We start from the raw sequence: 24,367 nt of genomic DNA, 5'->3' as shown, positions 1-24,367 counted from the left end.
GAGTTCTAAATTTTATCCATCCACTGGTTCTTATTGAATTTTTGTGTTTTAGAACTTGTTACTTTTCTTAAACATTTCTCCTTTCCCTTTTTATGAACAAGCTGAGTGTTTTATTTCTCTTTCTATGTTGTATCTGAAGAGTATAATTATAGTTACTGGCTAAATCTCCCTTCAACACATTATTAGGCTCATCTTTTGTCAGCCTTTCATATCCTTTGCTCAGTGTTTAAAGTGGGTTGTCCATCTCTCTATTTTTTATTGATTTATATGTTTTCTGTATGGTTTTGGGGGAAGCAGCCTTTTGCTTATCAAAACTGTTGCAAATATTCCACAAATTGCTTGTCAACCTTATTTTATGAATTTTTTACACTATAAAAGTTTTAAATTCTTTCTACAGTCAAATTTCTCAGTATTTTTTTATAATGTGTATGTTTTGTATCAGGCTTACAAAGGTTTCTTCACTTAAGGTGACAACTGTCCCAGTTTTCCTGGTTTCCAGGACCCAATGTCCTGCATCCTGAGAGGCCCCTCAGTCCCAAACAAACCCAAATGTTATTGCTCTATCAGTGTTTAACGTAAAAATAAAATTACCTATATTTTCTTCCAGTACTTATTTACTTATTTATTTATATTTAGATGTTCAATTCATTTTAATTTATTTTTATGTGAGAAATGAGACAGGAATCTGTTTTTATTTAATATTTTTTCAAATGGCTAGCTAGTTCTCCTAATACCATATCTCATTGATACAAATCACCATCCCTCATTCCTATTATGAATTTGAATGACCACTTTTTATCATCTACTACATTTCAATAGGTGTAGATGAAGCAATTGAGGTTCAGAAAGTCACATATTCAAGATTAGAGAAGTAATAAATGGAAGGGCCAAAACATTCATTTTCTTACTCTAAAAATTTTGGTGTTCTTCTCTATTTTTGTCTCTGCTGAAAGTTTGGATTTCCAAACAACATTTTGCTTACTGAACACCTAATTAGGTGTTGTCTGCTCCTAAATGTTGTCTTTCAAAATGTAAATCACTTTCATAATTTAAAGTGTAAGACCATGAAATACATGCCATAATACTAGAATCAATTGTTGAGACATTATGTTTAAAAAGTAAGTATTGTATTTCTTGAGTTTCTTTGCACTTATTATTTTAAGTTTTTACATTAACATAAACAATACATATTGCTGAGTATATATTCATATACTCCAAAGAATAATTATAGAGTGACTCCCTATGTAAATTACAAACAGACTATTGCCATTCCTTCCTCTATAACCTCAGCCTTTGCTCTAAAGGGAGCCATTATCTTTGGAACAGTCATTCTCTTCGGGTGATAATCATTCCCTGTTATTCTTTACATTTTACTAAGTATGTGTGTATGTAGTCCCTAACAATGAAATTGGTTTTGACTATTTTGTATTGTATATAAATGAAATAATGCACATTGTGTGCATTATTTTGTAACTGCTTTTATTTACTATTAAAACTATTACTGGTTATTTACTAAGTATTATGTTTGAGATTTATCCATTTTTAAGTTTGTAGTTGTAGTTCATCAATATAAATAATTTTTATCTTAGAATTTCAGATGTTGCAAAATAGTTTTTTTCCCTGGAAAAATTGTGGCACAGAAATAAGGTGATTTAAAATGCTCTACTATGTGTGATAGATCTTCACTCAAGTGCCATAAGAAGGAAAACCACTGGTGAGAGACTGATCATCTTAGAAGGCAGAAAAGAAAACATTTCCTTTGCTTCCAATATTTACCACTAAATTAATGTGTTAGTCTTCAGGTAGGTTTAGTAGAGACAAGGGTTACATGTGTCTCTTATTCCAACTGACATTCCCATTTGTTATTTAGAAAATAACAAAATTTTGGGGAAATTTTTATTGCCTTTAATTATTCCTACAGGGTGGAATAATTACTTTTTTACTTATGTAGCAGAAACAAAATTATAAATTAGACCCCCTCCCCCCAAAGCCAGAAAGTTCATGGATATTCTGGCTAAGATAGACTTCCACTAGTTCCCAGATCACAATGTGAAAATCACTGCATTAGACGCAGAAATGAACTAGCCTATCTAGGTTACAATTCATCTTATTTTGGGGACCTCTGAAAAAATTTATTTTCATAACTTCTTGATTGAATCCATTCATAACTCTAAAAACTTTCAGAAAATAATACTGTTATTTCTCCCCTACATCCTCAATATGCAGCTTTAGAGGTGGTAGTACATTTACTAACTAAAATGCTCAGGTTGATATTTTAAGCTTTTTGGGGCCAGAAATTTATAGTAAAATGTTTTGTGCTGTATTGACTTTGCCGCACTGGTGCTTAGAAAAAGTTATGTGCTCAGTGTAGTCAAATAAAAGTTGTTCTGGCAATGTAACTTGAGTTTCTGGGTCTTTGTGTGAATAAGATCTGGGCCTCAAAGTTGTATTAATTTTAAATAAAACCTTGAATCTTTAGGAGAAGTGTACTGCTCTTTTTACTGGGTTTAAAACCTTGGTTTGTAATGTTTTCTGAGTACATTTCATGAATTATTCCTTGCAGTCTGTGTTTTGTAAAGAGCAGAACTAGAAAGGATAAATTCATTTAATTATCTAAAATGATTCAGGAAAAAAGAAGCAGAGCAAGAAGTAAAACCCATATCTCTTATATTTTTCAGCCATTGCCTAATCCACAATGGTCTGGCTCTATATTTTTTTTATAATAACTTGCACAGTTTTGAAGTTGGAAAGCTAGAAATATCAAATGAAGAATGAAATAATTATATCTTTTGGTTTTCCTCATGTAAAATATCAAGATATTTCCACAGATTTCAACATGTTGAAATGTATTTCAATGTATTCTGTATTGTTTTTAAAAGTAGTAAGTTCATTAAATGTTAAATAACAATAAAGACGATAAATAAAGGTGTGAAGATCGTAAGAAGCAATGAGATCAACTTCTCACTGGTTCAGTGATGTCACAGAGGCCTTAAGTCCTGGAGAGAAATTTCAAAAGAAATGTAGAAATAAAACTATTCCACATTATTTTCTCTCATAGCTATATGGTCATCTTATTAGAGCAAAGTCAAATATTTTATGCTACAGTTTTGCCCCAATTTAAGGATTCTTTTGGTTAGAATTTATTTATCAGACTCCTCACTCCTTTGTATTGCCCCCAAATGTGGGTAAAAAAGCAGGAAATCTTAAACCTTTTGGTTTCCCACCTCTATGCATAGAAATAATAAATAAATCTAAGCAAATATAAAACCTTTTAAAGTATGGCATAATCTACGTTCTGTTTTGGTTAAAAACTATTACTGGTTTTTATTGGAAAGTGTGAAATAACAGAATGCCTATCTATAAGTTTTTTAGTCAGTAGAGCACAGCAGAGCACAAGATTTTACACTAGATAAAAACTGCTTAACCTCACTAGAAAACCATGTGCTGTTTCTGAGAGCTGTCTTTCCCCTCCCTGGAGGGAGCCCTGGGAGCATGGGTCTGCACAGTCATGCCTGGATGATGTCTGTTGCGTGGGTGGTGCATGCTGCTCAGGCCCATGACAGTGATGATTGGGAAAGGAAATTTATGGTGTTCAAAGTGGGTGAGAGGTTTCGTTAGCAGTAAAATCACAAGACAGTCTTACTTCTGAGGATGATTTTGACTAGATGGAAAAATTTTCTTTTTTCAGTGTTAAGGGTTTTTTTCATTTGTGTTTTGTTTTGTTTGTATTTATGTGGATACATGTTCTAATATTATGTGTGTTATTCTGATGTTTATGTCCATTTTAACAAATTTTGTTTCATGGTTTGTTCTTTCTGCATTCTAAGAAATCTTTTTGTATATGTCAAAGTCACAGAAATTATCTCCTATGTTTTCTTCTAGAAGTATTACAGTCTTAGCTTTTACATTAAGGTCAATAATGCAGTTTAAGGTAATTTTTTTTTTGTATGTAGTGTTAAGTAAGGGTTTTGTATTACCTTTTGTATTACCTTGTATTACCTATGTTTTCTTCTAGAAGTATTACAGTCTTAGCTTTTACATTAAGGTCAATAATGCAGTTTAAGGTAATTTTTTTTGTATGTAGTGTTAAGTAAGGGTTGAGGTTCTTGTTTTCTTATGGATATCCAATTATTCCATGATCAGCTGTTGAAAAGACTTTGCTTTCCCCTTAAATTGCTTTGTTGAAAATTGATAGACCATGTACCTGTGAGTCTATTTCTAGGCTCTCTATTTTGTTCTCTTGAAGTATGTGTCTATCCTTTAGCCAATGCCCGATAGCCGTGATTATTGTAGCTTCATAGTAAAGCTGAAATTAGGCAGTATAAGCCTTGCTATCTTATTTGTGTTTTAAACATTGCTTTGGTTATTCTAAGTTTACATTTCCTTATAAATTTCAGAATCATCTTCTCAATTTTTATAGAAATGACTACTAGATTTTGATTAACATGCATTGAATCTATACAACAATTTGCAGAGAACTAACCTCTTATCAATATTGAGTTATTCTGTCCAAGAACAAGATATTTACCTTCATTTATATAGGTATTCTTTAGTTTACTCAGTAATGTTTTGTAGATGTCAATGTACAGGCCATGGACATCTTTTGTTAAATTTATTCCTAGGGTTTTATTGCATATTGTAAATAAAATTTATTTTTAAAATTTCATTTTCTAATTGTCTGCTGCTAGTACATAAAAATATAATTGCTTTAAAATATTATTAGCATTTTATACTATGATCTTGCTATATTTGATTAGTTGTGCCATTTTATAGGTTCCTAAGAATCATGTCATCTGCAAATAGAGCGTTTTGTGTCTTTGCTTCTGATTGACATACCTTTTTTCTCCTTGCTTTATTGCAATGGCTAGGAACTCTAGTACAATATTGAAAAGAGGTTCTTGCTTTGTTTTTGATTTCAGAGGGGATATATTTCATTACTAAAAATGATGTTAACTGTAGGATTTTTACAAATGCCCTTTAACAGTATGAAGAAATTTCCTTCCATTCCTAGAGTTTTAAAAATCAGGAAAATCATGAATGAGTGCTAAATTTTGTCGTGTTTTTCTACATCTGTTGAATTGATCTTATGTGTTTTTTTCTTTTATTCCCCTCATACTGTGAATGTCATTGATTTCTGACTGTTCAATCAACCTGCATTTGTGGGAGATACTTCATATGATTATATTGTATTATTCTTTTTATATAGTGCTAGATTTTATTTACTATTATTTTGTGAAAATTCTCTGTGTCTTATGGTTATCAAGGTTATGGGTCTGTTTTTTTTTTATTTGTAATGTGTTTATCTGCTTTTGATGTGTGGTTAATTCTACTCTCATGAGGTGAGGAGGGAAGTATTCCCTCCTTATCTATTTTCTAAAAGGGTTTATTTGTAGACTGATATTACTTCTTCCTTAATTGGATTTGATTAACATAAAGTAATGAACATTCTTTTGTTATTTTTCATAAGTGCATAATATTATCTATATTAATGTTCCTTATTTCATTCTTGATATTAGAGAACTGTGTTGTCTCTGTTTTTTTCTTAATAAGTCTACCTATTGGTTTATAAATGTTGAAGATCTTTTCAAAACACCAGCTTTTAATTTTGTTAATGTTTATACTGTTTCTTTTCTATTTTGTTGATTTGTGCTCTTGTCTTTTGTTTTTAGCTTCTTTAGATGAATTTTAATCACTTTTTTCAAATAGCATTTAAAATGATTAATTTTTGCCCTGGCTGGTGTGGTTCAGTGGATCGAGTGCTGTCCTGTGAACCAAAGGGTTGCCAGTTCGATTTCCAGTCAGGGCACACGCCTGGGTTGTGGGCCAGGTCCCCAGTAGGAGGCACACAAGAGGCAACCACACATTGATGTTTCTGTTCCTCTCTTTCTCCTTTCCTTCCCCTCTCTTTAAAAATAAATAAATAAAATCTTTAAAAAAAGTAAAATTATTAATGTTCCTACAAGCATTGCTTTAGCTGCAAATCACAAATCTTATGTGTCATACAAGGTCTGTTCAGAAGGTATCCAGCCTAGTAATATGAAAAATAAAGACATACCCTGGCTGGCGTAGTTCAGTGGATTGAGCGTGGACTGGGAACCAAAGTGTCCCAGGTTCGATTCCCAGCCAGGGTACATTCCTGGGTTGCAGGCCATAACCCCCAGCAACCGCACATTGATGTCTCTCTCTCTCTCTCTCTCTCTCTCTCTCTCTCCCCTCCTTCTCCCTCCCTCCCTCCTTTCCCTCTCTAAAAATTAATAAATAAAATCTTAAAAAAATAAAGACATTTATTGAAGAAGATACAAGAAACATTGTACATGGACTAGGATACCTCAGTCCCCTTCAAAGTAGGCACCTTGGGACCTCACACAGTTCTCCCAATCACCATCAGCTGCCCTGTCATATTTACCTGAATTTCACTGATAGTCTGAAATCTCTTTCCCTTCCAAAGGCAATTTTAGTTTTGTGAAAAGCCAAAAGTCCACCAAATCTGGACTGTAGGGGGGCTGACTTACCTGGGTGATTTGATGTTTTACCAAAAAGCTCTGTATGAGACATGATGTGTGAGTGGATGCATTGTTGTGATGAAGCTACCAATTCCAGTTGCCCATAGCTGTGGCCTTCTAAATCATCCAAATAGTTTCTGCAGAGGAATGTTCAAGCTTAATGCAAAATCTGATGCAGGTTTGGTGTTTTCCTTGCTCAGTCATTTTGAATGGCACAGCTGCACAGTACACATGCTCACTTACCAGCATCTACCACCCCTACTGATGAGTGCAATGAAGTCGTCATTGTTCACACATGTGCAGTCCAGTCTACTCTGCTTGGCTGTCAGGTTACATCAATGTGGTGCAAACCATTCTCATGATATTAACAATGGCTGGGCTTTCCCCAGGCAGACCTCCTATTTTTGCTATCATTCAGGCAAATTAGTCTGTAATTTCTTTTTAAATTTTTCCTTTGACCAAATTACTTAAAAACATGTTTAATATCCAAATAATTGGGGCTTACTTAAATATCTTATTGTTATTGTTTTCCAGCTTTTGTTTTAATAGGACATTTTTGGTACAATTTCAGTTTTCAACATTTTTTTGAGACTTGCTTTATGGCCCAGAATGTGATTAAAGTTGGTGAATATATGATGTGCACTTGCAAAGAATGCATATTCTGCAGATGTTGTGCACAGAGTTCTAAAAACATCAATTAGGTTAGTGCAATTGTTATCTATTGCAATGTAATGAATTTCCCCCACACTTGGCAGCAGCTAGGGAATATGTATTTTAAAGACTATATTTACTTATTTTTAGAGAGAAAGGAAGTGAGGGAGAAAGAGAGGGAGAGAAACATCTATGGGAGAGAGAAACATTGATTGGCTGCTTCTCGTACATGCCCTTATTGGGGACTGAACCCATAACCCAGGCATATGCCCTGACTGGGAATTGAACTGGCAAACTTTGGCTTTGCTGGGCAATGCCCAACCAACTGAGCCATACCAGTCAGTGTGGGAATCTGTATTTTAAAAGATACAAATACATTTACAATACAAATATTGATACTTTTGATTCCAATTTAGGACTCAGGGTTTTTACTTAAATTTATTCATTTTCACATTTATATCTTTTTTCTCACACTGAAAGACTGAATGATGCCAACATAATAGCTTGTTTGATTTATCCCTTAAAACATATAGAAGAGTTTGAGAATAAAAATACCAAACACTACTACCAACAATATGATTATTGAAAATAGTTTCTCTTTTGCATTTTTGTCATTAAGTTATGTTCCACAGAGGCATACAGTGAAGTTACTATATTTTAAAAGTCACTTGGGTAGCTCCTCCATATGTGGTTATACAACCAGTTCTACATACAGTTAGGTTCATTTACATTGTTTTGCTTTATAGTTTTTGTGTTTACAAAAAGTTGGATTATGTTTTATCATTATGTAAAATGGTTATATGGTTCCAAAGTCAATTCCATAACATCAGGTACAGTCAGAGACTTCTTATTTCTATTCCTGTCCCCATTACATATTTTTTTAGTTTTGAAATTATAACAAAAGAAACAAAACACACATACTTATATGTCTCCCTTCATGTCCTAGATTAATAGTAGCATACTATATGCACTTTTATCTATCCCACTTCTTTAACTTAACAATGTATCCTGGATGTCACTTCATAATTGTTTATGGAGCTATCCTTCATTCTTTTAAAGAGTTTCACTGTACTTCCTTTTGTGGATGTACTGTGGTTTAGACAACTAATCCCCTGTGAGTGGCTATTGGGTTATTTCTAAAAGTCTTGCCATCACCACATTGAATGAATAGTCTTGTGTATATAATCTTTTCATACTGTTGCCAGTGCATCTTTGGGATAGATTCCAAGAAGTGATATTGTGGGTTCAAAAGGAAAATGAATATGTAAGTTTTCTATGTACTGTCAAATTTTCCTTGATTTAAATTGTAACATTGCACATTCTCATCAGCAGTCTGTAGACATGCCTATCTCTCCAAAACTTCGCAAATAGAGTATGTTGTCAAAATTTTGTATTTTGACAACCTTTTGGTGAAAAATGGTATTTGTATATAGTTGTAAATTGTATTTCTCTTACTACCATGAGTGGTGTTGAGCATCTTTCTATATGACTAAGAAATATTTGCACTTTTTTCTATAAAATAACTGCCAATATCTTTAGTGCAGTGTTCTATAGGGTTGTGTTGACCTTTATTTTTAACCAAGCTTGAGACAGTCACATGCCAGGAAGCTGTGCAAGCTACTCTGCTAAGCATTGAGAATGCAGAGTGAACAACACAGGTGAAAATCCCTGCCCTCATGGAGCTCATAGTCTAGTGAAAGGGTGATGATGGCTTTGATCCATGAATTTGGACAATTTTCTCAAATTCTCCTCTTTAACCATTCCAGTTCTGGTCCAAAATTCATATACTTGAATCCACAGGCCATTATACTTCTGATTCTATAGACTTGCCATTTGATGTACTTTTCAGATTTTTTGTCTCTTAGTGTTCCCATAAAAACATATCTTGGACTTGCTTCATCAACTTTCAGTTTAAGTTGACTTGGATAGCCTACTTGTCCTGGTGCATTTCTTAGGATCCAGACCTTGGTATCTAGTCACTGCAGCAACACCTACTGTGTAAGAATACTGGGGCGACTGGATCAGCTTCCAAGCCATGTGGCCTTGGCCAAGTTGTTTCATCGCTGTGAGTCTACATTTCTTTATGTGCAAAATGAAGATAATAATACCTGTCAGGATAGAGAGACTGAAAAAACAAAATAAGCACATTACCAAAAACATCTCTTTTTAACTACAAGTGCTTAACAATTATTATTTTAAAAGAATGCTTTATTAAAGAAAATGGCAACCCAGAGGGGTACTGGGTTCAAAATTTCTCCATAAAAACACTGTGCATTAAATTTTATCCTAAGATGTTTGTTGTTTGCTGGTCAGACACACTCACTGCAGATGCACTAGGAGTGCATCCCTTCATTGTGAACACTTTCTAGGGGGTTTGTGCCTTCACAGTGAGAGCCTGCCCGTATGCAGCCTCAACTATAATCACACATCCAAGTTTTTTCACTTTCTGGCAATACTGACATTTTTGTAGTTCTTTGAAAATCATGTGTTCACATAATGTGATTTTAACAATGTTTAGGAAAATCCTTTTTTTGTTCCATGCCAGCACCTAATCAATATAGCACTACTAATCTTTTTCTACCTAGTCACTAGTTCCTAAAAATCTGTAACAGATAGTAAAACCCTTTCTTCACAGAGGTAGATTAATTGTATATAAGCCTAGGAGAAGAAATACTTTGATTTGAGTGTTAAGACAGGAAAGGAGTGAGAGGCATTCTGGGCTTGAAGTAAGAGGATAACCAATAGGCAGGAAGATCAGGCCACAAGTTCATACTGGGACAAATTTTTTTTGAGACTTTTGCACTCCTGTCATAATTTGTGTTTTCATTGGCAACTGCAATCCAAAAATGGCTTCAGGAATGTGAAAAAAGTGTGGTTTTAACTAGGAGTCAGAAATATTAATATATATTTCTCTTTCCACCTCATTTCAGGGTACATAAGTGCAGGAGTGGAGGGTTTTACTACATCAGGCAACTCACCACAGCAAATGGGCCAGAACAGTAATGGTTCAGGTAATGCTCATCTTTTAATGATAATTCTAATAGGGTTGTGAAGTTTTTATGTTTTAGGATGTTGAATTGTTATATATGCATTTGTAGATTTTATTGTCTAAAAATACTACTTCTGTTTAAGATTGTTGGTAAATTTTTTATTCTGAAATTATTTCTCTGTTTATTTAGTACTATTTTGAGAATGTTATCACTAAACATACCAATATTCACAATATTTTTCACTTAACTTTTGAAAGAAAGAAGGTGAAGGGGTTAGCCAAAGAACATATATGCATAACCCATAGACCCAGACAATGGTGTGGGGATGGCCAGAGGGGAGGGGGTTGAGGGCTGCCTGGAGGTAAGCAAGTGGGGTCAGGGGCGGGGGCAACGGGGCAAATTACAACAAACAAAATATTATACTCTAAATCAAGAGTCAGCAAACTAAGGCCCATGGACAAAATCCAGCCAGCCATATATTTTTGTAAATAAAATTTTATTAGCCCTGGCCAGGTGTCTCAGTTGGTTGGAACAACTCCTGTACACCAGAACATTGCAGGTTTGATTCCCCATCAGGGCACATACCTACATTTCAGGTTCCATCCCCAGTTGGGATGCATACAGGAGGCAACCATCGATATTTCTCTCTTACATCGATGTCTCTTTCTCTCCTCTCTTTCTCTCGTCCCCCCCCCCCCTCTAAAATCAGCAAAAACATGTCCTTGGGTGAGGATTAAAACAATTATTGGAACAAGACCATGCTTACTTAAGTACTTAAAGTTATTTAAGTATTTAAATTATTTAAGTATCATGCAGGGCTTCCTTGTTATGCAACAGCAGAGATGAACACTTACAACAGAGAACATATGAACTGCAAAAACTCGAATGTTTATTTTTTGGTTCTTTATGGAAAATATCTGCAGATTCTGATTTTTCTCTTCCAATATTCCTATCCCACCTTACTTATACTCCTGATTCTTTTTTCCTCACCTGAGGATATATGTGTATTCATTGATTTTAGAGAGAGAGGAAGATGGGGGGAAGGCCAAAAGGGAGAGAGAGGGAGAGAGAGAGAGAGGGAGAACACCCATCAGGTGCCTCCTGTAGGCACTGAAACTGGGGATCAAACTCACAACCTAGGTATACTATGCATATGCTGTGACCTGGAATAGAACCTGCAGCCTTTCGGTATACAGGATAATGTACACCACTTACCCACCTGGATAGGGCTACTCCCCTTATTTTTAATAAATCTTCAAATTTCCCTCTTGATGCAGCCCAATGGAAATTCCAACAATACCATAATCAAAAGTACCTACATTGTAAATTTTCTTCTATTACAAACACACAGCCTTGGTTGGTGGTGAATTTGACAATGGAAGAAACTGACAGACCCCAGAACCCTTGGAAGCTGGGTGTGGTAGGATGGGAGAGGTCTGGAGAGACTAAGCTGTATTTCATGCTGTGAATTTTAGAGCTTTAGAATCTAGAATATCTAAGTCATAGTGTGATCCTGGTAAGCCCTCTGAGGTCAGCTCTGACTTCTTATCTGTTTCTGGAATAGATTTTTGAGTTTCATATAAACTAAATACAATAGTTAGAATCTCATTCTTTTTCTTCCTTCTGTCCAAAGCCAATAACGGCTGCCTAGAAAAGCCCAATTATTTCAGAGGTCTGTTTGTTGTTCATTTCTAAGAACTTTACTGCACTTCTTTGTTTATTTTTTAATGTGGTAGAACTGGGTGCAAAATTAGAATGGGGAGCAAGAGTATATTTTTACAACCAGAGGTCTCGTAAATGCTTAGTGAATGGTTCAACCCAGAGGAAGAAATCTTTTAAGCTTTTAAATCATAAGGAATATTTTTAAATCACTGTTTTTTTAAAAAACAATGCTACAAAAGAGAAAGTTTTTGAGAAATCAAATTTCAAGCAGATTAGGACTACTCTGATGTCAGAAATACTATAAAACCCAAAGAAAGGAATGTGTGGGGATCTCGAGAATGATGGAATTAGAAATTTGAGCTGGGTGAAGACTGCTGTTTTTTCCCCTCCTTCTCTCTTTATCCCCCACCCCACTTTGCTTCTGTTTCCATCTTCCCAATGTAGATGGATTAGTCAGGATTTCTCAAAGAAGCAGAACAGGGTGTGTGTGTGTGTGTGTGTGTGTGTGTGTGTGTGTGGAGAGAGAGAGAGAGAGAGAGAGATTTAAGGAATTGGCTCTTGGAATTATAAAAGCTTGGCAAGTCCAAAATCTGCAGGTTGAACCAGTAGCCAGGAGACGGAGAGAAGAGTTGCAATTCAAGTGTGAAGGCAGTTTGCTGACAGAACTCTCTTTCCCAGGAGGTCAATATTTTTTTTTTAATTAAGGTCTTCAACTGATTAGATGAGGCTCACCCACATTATGGTAAAACATTAATTTGCTTTACTTAATGCCTACTGATTACATGTCAATCTCATCTAAAATATATTCATAAAACATCTGGAATAATGTTTAACTCAATATCTTGGACCTTTGGCCTAGCCAAGTTGACATAAAATTAATCATTACAGTGGGAAAAATGGTGAAGGAAGAAGAATTAGCTATCCTTTACAATTCTGGCTTCAAATTCTCAAGAAAGTCTTTGATTTGATGAGTTGGGTAAGGGGCTCATGACCACACCAGACAACTTAAATCAGGACTGTAATCAGCTCATGTGAGGTGCCCATGATGGCCCAATCCACTGTGGCTAAGGAGGGATGGAGGCAGGGTTATCTTATACAAAATAGTAGTCAAGAACTAAACAAGGTGTCTCACAAATGGGAAATCATTGATTAATAGCTTATGAATATAATTTTCACATGTTAACACATTCCATTAAATGACGAAATATCTTTGATTTGTGTTTGCAAGGCATTTAATGTAATTTAGTTATGGTTAACTGGTTTCCTATCAAGTTGTACATATGTTTTTGTGGAGAAACAGTGGCTTTCTTACCTATCTAAAATTGATTTCACTTACCTTCTCTGAACATCTTTCTAGCTTCGTCTATGGATGGAAAGCAGAACCATACAAAAGTTCCTACAGAAGGTAATATACTTTTTGTTTTTTCCCCTGCTATGGCTACACTGAAGAAATAGAGTGTTGAACTTTCTTAGACACACAGCTGATGGTCTGGTCTGAGGGCCAGCCTTGTGCCCAGTGTAGGAGTGTGGTGGTCTGAATGCTATGGTGAGAGGGACCCTGAATGACCCTCCCCACCTCCCCCAAAGCAGTTGAATTCCATTTGGAAATTATGGAGCTTTCTCCATCAGGCACTGTGCTAGGTTTCACAGGGAACACAAGGATGAGCAAGGATGAGCACAGGGAACATCCTCCTGGATGAGCAAGACTATGAGAGAGCCCTCAGGGAGCTCAGTTTTATGGGGGCACACAGACTTGAGTACAGCGATCATGTCAAGTGCACCAGGAGTCTGGAGGAGGGGGCTGTTAGCACCAAGGCTCAGAGAAGGTTTCACAGAGGAGGCATCATGTGAACTGGGCCTTAGAGGAAGAGGAGTGTTGTAATAGACAAAGACTGTTGTGCAGGGCCAGCCAGGCCACAGGCACAATGTGAGGAAAGACATGTACAAGCACTTGTGTTTGGTGTTTTCTTTCTGAAGTGTGGGAGCAATGTAGGGAGTGATAGGATTGGAAAGGCAAGTCAATTTGAAAATGGGTTTTCAAAGCCAATACAAAGACACTTCAATGTTTTCTTCAGGCAGCAAGAGATCTCTGAGGGGTCTTTGAGTTTCGTGAATTGCATCTGTGTTATAGAATAATGGGCCTGGTTGCAATGTCAGGTATGAATTGAAGACAGGAGAGTTTTGAGACAGAGACAGAAGTTAGGAGGCTTTTGCAGTATCCAGGTGCATAATGACAAGAGATTTTAATGAGAGGATGGTAGTGAGAAAAGAATTCTGAAAAGCCAATTGGATTTTGTCTTTGTGTATAAGGCTGCATGGGAGTGGGAGGTATGTAGACAAAGGATCCAGAAAAGACAGGCTATGACTGTGGTGCTGGAGCAAATATGAGAATCCACCCTCTATCCCCAGTGAAGCAGGAGGTGAAATCATCCTAGCTGATCAGGAGGGATGGGGAATAGTTGTGTAGACAGGTGCCAAACCCACTGAGTATAGGGCAGTGCCTGGCCATTGTAAATGATCACTACAGGCATTAAAAAGGAAAAAGGAGGGTGGAGAAAGTATAAAACAATAGCAATTCTGTAAGAACTATCATAAAGGGGGAGGGTGATTGGGTGGCTGACTGAAAGTTATAGAATGGAGAAAGGTGAAAGAAAGTAGAATGTGCACTGTGCTTAGATTCCTCACCATTGGAGTTACTATTTTGGATATTCCAATGGTCCTGTTAAAATGCATATGCTTATATGATTAGCTAGTACTTTCCAAAAATAGAGTTAAAAACTTATAAATATTAGGCAAAAACATTAAAGCCTTGTTGTATTTAAAAGCTGAAGTTCCAACTCCTGAGAACATAGGAGAGCTTTCACAACTTCCTTCCTCACCTGTCTCTTTCTTTCTGGTTTTATCTTCAGCATCTTTCCCTTGTGCACATGTCTGCTCACCCACATCTAACTCTAGTTGTTCCCAACAAGCCACGTTCTTGTGTGCCGCTAAGCCTGTGCCAAGTTGGACTTTCCTTCTGTAAGGGGATGCCACCTGGAGTGGTGGAAGGAGCTTGGGTGTAACTGCCTCTCAGATCTGCTTTAAAATCCTCCCTCTCCCTCCACCTAGTTAAGTGATCTTTCTTTGGCTGTGAAATCCAAAGGTCTGAGTCTATCACAGAAGAGGCAGGTGACACCAAGAGAGGAGAGTAGAAACATCAAATGCAGAGTTTAGCACAAGCAAGCCCTGTTCCTGTAAAAATTCTGCCCTGCCACCCACAGCTGGTTCTGCTCATGTTAAAGTGATGAAATTATGGGCACTCACCTCTGTTGCAGGTGAGTTGTAGCAGGTACCTAATCACCTCTCAGCAAACCCCTACCAGTCATGGACACATTATGTCAATTTACGGGGAAAATGTGAGCTTCTGTGTTGAAAACTACTTGTAGGTTTCTGGGCTTAAGTTTTACTTTAAAAGATGGAGAAAGAATTAAACTTCTATATATTTAATCCTCATAATTAGAGTGAATATATGGGTACAACTCTGTAAGAATAAAGTTTCCAGGAATGTGCATAACTGAGAAGGAAGAAAGGAAGGGAGGAAGGGAGGAAGTTTGGTTGATTTTGCTGACTTTACAATTCTCCAAATAAAAAAGAAAGTAAAAAATTTCCAGCTTGCTCAACCTGTATGCCACCTCTATTATTTCTAATACTGTTTACTTTCCACATTTACTTTTGTCTGAAGCACCATACTTAGGGCTAAGCATTTAGTCTTGATATTACTGATTCATTCTCTCTCACCAAAATTTAGAAGGACATAACCACACCACTAATTATTCTATTTTCTACCTAGAGGAGCATGAGCTATAAAGTAAATATAATAGTCTCTGAGCAAAAGACTCATTGTCTTTTTCTTTTACTTGAGAATTGTGTTTTCTTGTTTTTCATTGATATCAAAACTCCTGAATTTATTTCAAAATACTAGAAAATGTCTCACACATGTAATATATCCTTTGACCCAATAACACATAGAAGAAAATGAGTTAATCTTTAAATTCAGTTTAATATGTTATATACATTTCATGAATGTTCACTATGTCTAATATTTTTGGAATAAGACCATCAGCGAAGGAACGTTCTAGTACAACTTTATGTAATATGTTGTGGGAAATTGAACACATGAAGTTCTTTACCAAGCTTTCTTTTACCATTTTTGTGTGTGGGTGTGTGTGTGTGTGTGTTACCCAGGTAACACTTCCCTGACTGTGTTGGAGGACACAAAAGCTGTGCTCCCCTGCCCTCCTGTACCATTGACAAATGTGGTTGTAACAACATGGAAAATAATGTTCAGAGACAAGCCTTCCTGCATCAAAGCCTACAGGAGAAATGAGAAAGGAGGGGGAAATGAGACCACAAACTGTACTGACGAGAGAATAACCTGGCTCTACAGACCTGAGCAGGATTGTTCCCTTCAGATTGATCCAGTGGTCATCACGCATGACGGGTTTTACAGGTGTGAAGTGGTAACACCTGATGGGAATTTCCAGCATGGATATCACCTCCAAGTGTTAGGTAAGGAACATACACTGTGGTGTTTCAGATAACCAGATTTGGGACTGAAGGGAATGTCTCTTTAGGTTCCATATCTAATATGTTAAGACTAAAGCATTTCCCCTCGTCTCTGCAGTGGCCCCTGAGGTGACCCTGTTTCAAAGCGAGAATAGAACAGTGGTGTGCAAGGCAGTTGCAGGGAAGCCAGCTGCTCGGCTCTCCTGGACCCCAGAGGGAGACTGTGTCCCTGAGCATAAGTACTGGGGCAATGGCACAGTGACTGTCCAGAGCACCTGCCACTGGGCAGAGAGCAATGTGTCTACTGTGTCCTGCTCTGTCTTCCATGAGGCTGGCAACTGGAGTCTGTCCATAGAGCTGAAGCAAGGTAAGTAATTCTAGTCTTTATTTGATTTTTCCATTCTTTCAGATGATTTATGGTAAGAAGGAAGGTGTGTGCAGAGAATTTCAGTCAAGGATGTTCTCCCCACCTTCTGTGTTCTTTCTTTCTCCTACATCAAGTAAGATTGTATCTAGAAGAATAATAGAGAAATTTGTTGTAAGAAGCCATATTTAGAATGAAGTTTAATCTTTAATAATTAAAATAAAAAGAATTTAACATTCACTTTTATCTGGTGGCTTGAGTAGTATACTTTTAAATGAATACTTGTGGTTTTAGTAGAAGGATAGAATATAATTTTAAACAAAAAGTTATACTTTTACCAGAAGGATATAGTCACCCTTAAGTTTTCTTTACAAAATTCTAGTCTGGTAGAATTTTCTTTTTCAGGCTCTTTCTAGAATATCTTAAATATAACATCAATGATTAGTTCATCACTGTTCAGTTTTTCCAATCTCTCCTTCCAGCCTACTCCCATTGTTTGTTGTTAAGAAATTAAATATTACTTTAATAATCACACATGTAAAGTCAAATTGTTCTGTAATGTTTATAATGAAAAAATGAGCCCTTCCTCTGATTCTCCACCTCTACCTCTCTATCCTCACCCAACTCGCTAGAAGCAAGTATGTTAAGATCTTTAGGTGTTTTTTTCTGGTAATTAACTTCATTTTTCAAAATAATGTGCCCCTACTGATAGTTCTTAAAATAATAAATTTAGACATTATGTGCCCATTTTCTAATGGTAAATGAAGATTTCACTTTACCTTCCTTCTCTCATCTTTATATTAATATACAGTAATTTTGGTTAAATTAAATGGCCATAGTTTATATTGTTTTGAATATTTAACTTTGTTGAGTGCTAAATCAAGAGAAAAGCTCATACTTTCTTTTTTGATTATTAGGTAGTGCATCTATCCCATTTTTTTTCCTTAAAGGCTTCCCTTTTTGAGCATTTACATTTTCTTGTTCTAATTTGGCCTGTTTGGCCACTAGACCTGCTGCACAGCTGTTGTCCTGGGCATTTTCTTTTCCTGGATCCTCTGCTTGACTCCACATCTATTTAATCTGAGTTCCTGCAGCCTTCCAGACATTTGCTAGTTTTTATCTCTTTCTTTCACCTGTGAGGCTTTCCTTAACTCTTTGCTAATCCTTTGCTATCCATTCATTTCAATGTGAACATTCAAAAGTGAACTAACTGGAACCTATGTTATCTGTAGTTAGGTTTGTTAAATAGCTAATTTCAATAAGGTGAAAAGGTGGTAAATAAATTTTAAAAAATAATTGGGGATTCCTTAGTTATTTGTAGGTCTTATCTCTGAGGCTGTTCAGGTTCTGCAGAAAATAACTCGTCTCTTTTTTTAGATGAGTAAGTCTGACTGATATCAGTGTTCTGAAAGCAGGAAAAAAGTGTGTGTGTGTGTGTGTGTGTGTGTGTCTGTTCAGAGCTCTGACTTTCCTTTAATACCTCTTTTCTGTTTGGTCTCCACCCTCCATTGTGTCTGGATCCTTGACTCTGGAGTCTCCCCAGTTCATCTTCTCTGGGTTAAACTTCCTGTTTTTTGTTGGTTGTAAGGGGTAGTGACCTGGCTGCACAGGGTGGGAGGAGACTTGGCTGCTACTTGTTGTTAACATAGACCTTCAAAGAAGTCTCCAACTTTTAGCTCATGCTTTCCCTTCCCACATCCCTCTTTTTCTCTATTTAGTCTTTCCTACTCTAGAGTATTCCTGAAGTTCTGTGGGCACCAGAGTTTTTACTTATTTTACTCTAAATTATTTGCCATTCTTCTATTCATTTTTCATTTAAAAACAATTTGAAATGTCATCTGTTTTTGACTTCATCCATGTTTTCTTTGTCTTTGCAAGTGTACACTTAAAAAAAATTCTTTACTGATATTTTAATAATATTTCAGAATGGAGAAGTGACAAACCCATGTGTTTGAACTGCCATTTTCCAATATTCTTTCTTAAAGTGCTCTTTGTTTTTGTTCTTAAGGAGTTTAGCAGTATTTAGTGAGAATAGTAATTATGCCCTGGTTACATATGGAATCTGACCACCCACTAGGAAAATATGATGTCATATTTATAGAATCTCGGAATTCAAGGGGCTGGCTAGTCCACTCTCACACAACACAAGGATCTCCTTTGTCTTCCCTGTAGGGGATCTTCAGCCTCTACTGGTGCACTTCTAATGAGAGAGAGCACAATGAGGGAGAGGATTTCAAAATGATGTTGTTATTTTAAACTGTAAAACCATGTGTTTCTTTTCTAATGAAATACCACGAAATCCAGTGTTTAAAAACAAAATGTTAAAGGAAGGTGGAGGGATTGGATGTCAGCCTGCTCAGCCCCCACTTCCTTTCCCTCTGCTGCCTTCAAAATTAGGGTTATTTTTCCAGCTACCCTCCTTACAACTTTCTATTTATTTCTGAAGATGAGAAACACTGCCATTATTATAACAGACAGATCAAAATTTCACCATTTCAGAATCCTTAAGGCAATAAAATCCTGACATAAGATGATGTCTTGCTGGAAACTGTAGTCTTGATTGATAAAGCGGTTTTCTTGTAACAATTATTTTAATGATTAATGGGTCAGAAGTGTTTGAAATAAAATTACAGAAATGAATTTCATGTCCTATGCAACTTACTTGAGCCATGTATATGTATATGACCTTATTTTCTTTTTTTAATTTTTATTTTTTTAGAGAAGTGTTAGGTTCACAGCAAAATTGAATAAAAAAATATTGAGAACTCCTACACACTCCCTACTCCACACATGCACAGCATGACCTCTATATACACCCCTCCACCACAGTGGCACGTTTGTTATAATAGATGAAGCTACATTAACACATCATTGTCACCCAAAGTCTGTAGTTTACATTAGGGTTTAGTCTAGCTGTACATTCTATGAATTTTACAAAATGTATGAATGACATGTATTCACCATTATAGTATCATACAGAGCAGTTTCACTGCCCTAGAAATCCTCTGTGCTCCACATATTCATTTCTCTCTTCGCCCTAACCAGGGGTGTCCCACCTGCAGCCCACAGGCTGCATGAGGCTCAGGGTGGCTATGAATGTGGCCCAGTGCAAAACCATAAATTTACTTAAAACATTATGAGATTTGTTTTTGTGATAACGTGTTGCAATGTATTTAATGCATGGCCCAAGACAACTCTTCTTCCAGTGTGGCGCAGAGACTCCAAAAGGTCAGACACCCGTGCTGGCAACCCTTGATCTTTTTTACTGTCTCCATCGTTTTGCCTTTTTGTGATATGTTTGGGATCACACTATATGTAACCTTTTCAGACTGGCTTCTTGCACTTAGTAACATGCTTTTAAGCTTCCTCCATGTTTTTTCATGGCTTAATAGCTAATTTCTTTTTATTGCTAAATAATATTAAAGCCTATATTTTTTGTGTCTATATATACAGGTGCCAAAACACCAGAGAACTTACGTATTATATGTATCATCTTCCCTATACTTTTTGTCTTGGTCATCATGGGATCCATTTGGCTTTTGAAAATCATTGGCTGCAGGTATTGACTGATATATTTTTTCTTCTTCAGCTTTACTGGTCTAGGAAGTGGTCATGATTAGGTATTTGACTGGGTAAAATGTTAACATCATTTTGCCCATATTCTGAAGGTGTTAGACTTGGACTACTGTGAATGATGAGAGGGACTTTGCTAGTTTACCTAGGCATGAAAGCACAGTGAATTAGGCCATTTAAAGCAGGACTTTGGGAAAGAGAGTGCATGCTAATTTATTATTTGGGAAATGGATCATCATAATTCATTTCATGTACCAAAGAAGAGGTGTCACATATGTTCTATTGCTTCCTTTTCCAAAATCCAGAATTATCTTCTTTGGGTGTGTTAACTATAATCAGTATTCTCCATTCATTTCCAATTCATTATGGCTTCTATCAAAATGAACCATAATTATCAATAGTGTACTGTTTTATTTTTCCATATTCAATCTAAATAATACTATTTCCTGCAATTTAATTCAACTTATTTTTATTTTTACAGAAAATGTAAAATGAAAAAAACAGAACCTACTCCAGTTGAGGAGGTAAGATAAAAGTTAAAAGAATATTTGCAAATTTTAAGCCACATAGTTTGAAAATCTAGGCACATAATTTGTAATTTTCATCAATATTATTGTTTTAATTGAAAAGCAAAAATTCTCATTTTACAATGCAAATATTTTGCTTATTTTTATAATTTTCTACCAAGTATTACCATATTTACATAACCCCTAAATCCATATTTTCACTTCAAGAACTGCATCTTACAAATTATATAATGTTTGCTTCATTTGGACTTTACTCCTTGGAGAAACTGTATTGATGTTTTATCCCTTATGAAACCATCTCTAACCCTTGACTTTCCTTTTTCAATACTATCATTTCCCTCTTTCCCAAGTTTAAAACCTATTCTACTCCCTGATCTCTTATAGCCAGGAGTTACTAAGTCTTTGATTCTCTCCTGTGAAATACTTCTCCTCTCACTTCATTCTTCATCATCCCTACTTTCACCCAGACTTTATCATCTGACACTAAGAGTTACATAATCAATAAATGTTTTTTGATTAAATGTTAAAAAACTTGCTCTATGGTCATATAAGCCCAGACACACAAATATAAACACTATTGGTCGATACACCTGTTACAAAAACATAGGTAGTTTCTACAAAGATTTTTGTTTTTTTTAATTGATTTTGACTTTGAGATTTTTCTTAGGATGAAATGCAGCCCTATGAGAGCTATACGGAGAAGAGCAATCCACTCTATGATACCACAGAAAGGGTTCTGAAGACATCTTAGGTGTTACAAAGTCGATAGGATGAATCTCCATACTTTATAAATTGCTGGAATCTTGCACCAGGAGAAATGAATCAAGATACAATACAATACAGTTACTGTTTTGATTTTCTTAGAGTTCTAGAAAAGAAGATCTATTTTGAAATCAGTTTTTTAAAGATTCTTAGAAGACAGAGAGATGTTCTAAGGGATTTTCTTTCATATCCTTATACAATTGAAATTTCAGAATCATAGTTGTGACCAGCTAGTTCTCTGAAGAACTGACATTATTACAAAGAAAGCACATATTCATGATAAAATATTCAAATTGTTCAGTGTGTAAATAATAAAAACTGGTTTCCTCAAGAAGTAATTCTACTGAAGAAACAATCATGAACAAGTTTTATGATTTCCTTCAGAAAGTTTCTATGTGCCTATGACATATACATATACTCATTGTATGTGTATATTTATATGTCTACTTACATATACAGGCATATATTCTTGATGATACACACATGAGAAAATGCTACAATGTTGTTCTGTACTTATAGAAAGCTAATAATACAATATATCTTGGAAATCTTTATCTTTTATTAACACAAGCAGAGCTACCTCATTGTTTTTAATGGCTACATAAAATTTCATTGTATGGTTGTATTGTAATTTAATCAACCACAACTCTAGTGATGGACAGTTAGATTGTTTTAAGTTTTGTTTATTTGTTTGTGTTTTGCTATTATAAACAATACCATACAGAACATTTCTTGTGGGTATGTGCTTGAATTTGTTTGAGTGTATTTATAGAGTAATTTCAGGTCAAAGGGTCTGTGCATTTTTATTATTGATTGATATGCTAAATCGTATCTATTTACATTCCCTCCAATGGTTTTTGAATGTGCCTTTCCTTATACTGTTATTATTATGCCTGCAAAATTCCCACTTTATATTTTTAATCAATCAGTTACTGAATATGATGTAAAATTGTAATAAGAATTATAATATTTAATAAATGCAGACTTATTGTCTGTCACATTTATGAAAGAGATTAAGAGGGAGAGATAGAGAGAGAAAGAAGAAATGAGAACACATATGAGGATTTCAGCTCATTGTATCTCTGTGGGGGTATTAATGTCTAATATCTAATGCTTAAAAGTTTCACAGATATGATAAAATGGAAATGTGTGCTGTATAGTATACATTTTATTGTGATGTATTTACCAAGTAACATGTTTATTGACTATGTAAGCAGTCAATATGCATTACGGAGCTAAATGATATGCATTACAGAGGAGTTGGAAATCTATCTGTGTATGTGTTAGCAGAATGGCTGTGGGATGACATGACTCTTCCCTTCATTTTCTGTGGAATAAAATGTTAACAATATGTATATTAATCATTTTTAACATTATTAAAATTTATTTATAAAAATTAAGTCTGTTTCTCTACAGCAGGAAAAACATTAAAATTTTTCAGCATAGTAGAAATTAAAACAACATCCATTTGTTCTTCAATTATGCATTTGAAACATTTAAGGCAGCTCTTTTGTTTTATTAACATATGTTCCTCCCTCCAGACATTTTTGTTACTGTAGGCTTTATCCTTAAAATAATTTTTAGTCTATTTGGATGTAAAACTAATATAATTTCACTTGGCACATGATATTTGACTGAATCATTTTGACATCGTTTTGAGTTTGTCAACCCCACCCCCCGCCCACTGACTGCTACAATCCATTAAGTTTCCCATGTAAATATTACCAAGCAGTGTGCATGATAGACATCATAATAACCTGGTCCTTCACCTTAGTTCTCAAATCATTCCTAGTTGGGATGAGGCTCAGAGGTTCAAAAATATCTGTTTAAGTATTACTGAAAAACAAAATAAAACTTGATAATGTCAAAATAGCCATGACTTTGAGATAGTTTCTAAATGCTAAATTATATTGTACAGGAAAAATGTATTAAAATCTTCCACCACAGGGGTGCTAAATGCAGTTAAACATCAGAAACATGTGGGGAAATAAAAATTATACTAATCTTCTTTATCCATGGGGCATATCTTCCAAGACCCTCTACTGGATGGCTGCAACTGAGGATAGTACTGAATCACATATATACTATGTTTTTTCACATAAAGGAAGCACTTTAGAGCTTGTCTTGGCTTATCTAAATTGCCAGTATCACTACTCTTGTGCTTTGGGCCCATTAAGCAAACTAAGGGTTACCTAAACCCAAGCAATGTGATACCAAGACAGTTGATCTGAAAATGAGATGGCTACTAAGTGACTAGTATAAGTATGGGTAGTATATATAGCATGGAGACACTGGAAAAATGGGTGTCCTGGGAGGGAGGGAGGACAGTGCAAAACTTTATCACATTACTCAGAACAGTGTGCAATTTAAACTTATGGATTGTTTATTTCTGGAATCTTCCATTTAATATTTTTGAACTACAAATGACAATAGGTAACTGAAACTGAGGAAAGCAAAACCTTGGATAAAGCGGGACTACTATATGTAGATTTCCCAAATCCACTTTAGACTTGTTAAGTCAGAGAAATCTAGAGATTAGACCAGGTGTATCAGTTAGATCATCCAGTCAGCAGAGGCTAAATAGGGTCCAGAGTGATAAAGGTTAAATGTGGGAGCAAAGTTATACTTGTGAGAGATTAAAGGGGCAGAAAGCAGGATACGAGAGGGAAAGCCATCAAACCATGATACTGACCTGACTGAAGCCTGTGAAAGAAAAGAAGAGAAGAAGGATAGAAGGAGAACCTATCACTATACAAAACTGTCAAAGTCTTAGCCAAGCCAATGACAAAC

At 35.6% G+C, this 24,367-nt stretch overlaps 1 protein-coding gene across 1 annotated transcript in view; it reads left to right on the top strand.

The window, feature by feature from the left end:
* Positions 1-22,967, top strand: part of LOC114488778 (cell surface glycoprotein CD200 receptor 1-like) — a 34,542-nt gene extending 11,575 nt beyond the window's left edge. Inside the window, exons 2-8 of the mRNA XM_028502578.2 lie at positions 10,085-10,165; positions 13,164-13,211; positions 16,031-16,354; positions 16,470-16,718; positions 20,169-20,274; positions 20,770-20,812; positions 21,483-22,967. Of these exons, the coding sequence (XP_028358379.2) occupies positions 10,085-10,165; positions 13,164-13,211; positions 16,031-16,354; positions 16,470-16,718; positions 20,169-20,274; positions 20,770-20,812; positions 21,483-21,566 (935 nt within the window). The 3' untranslated portion in view covers positions 21,567-22,967. The remainder of the gene's footprint in view (positions 1-10,084; positions 10,166-13,163; positions 13,212-16,030; positions 16,355-16,469; positions 16,719-20,168; positions 20,275-20,769; positions 20,813-21,482) is intronic.
* The last annotated feature ends 1,400 nt before the right edge of the window (positions 22,968-24,367 follow it).

This window comes from Phyllostomus discolor, chromosome 2 (assembly GCF_004126475.2).
Source record: "Phyllostomus discolor isolate MPI-MPIP mPhyDis1 chromosome 2, mPhyDis1.pri.v3, whole genome shotgun sequence".
NCBI lineage: Eukaryota > Metazoa > Chordata > Mammalia > Chiroptera > Phyllostomidae > Phyllostomus > Phyllostomus discolor.
This window is presented reverse-complemented; position numbering and strand designations above follow the sequence as displayed.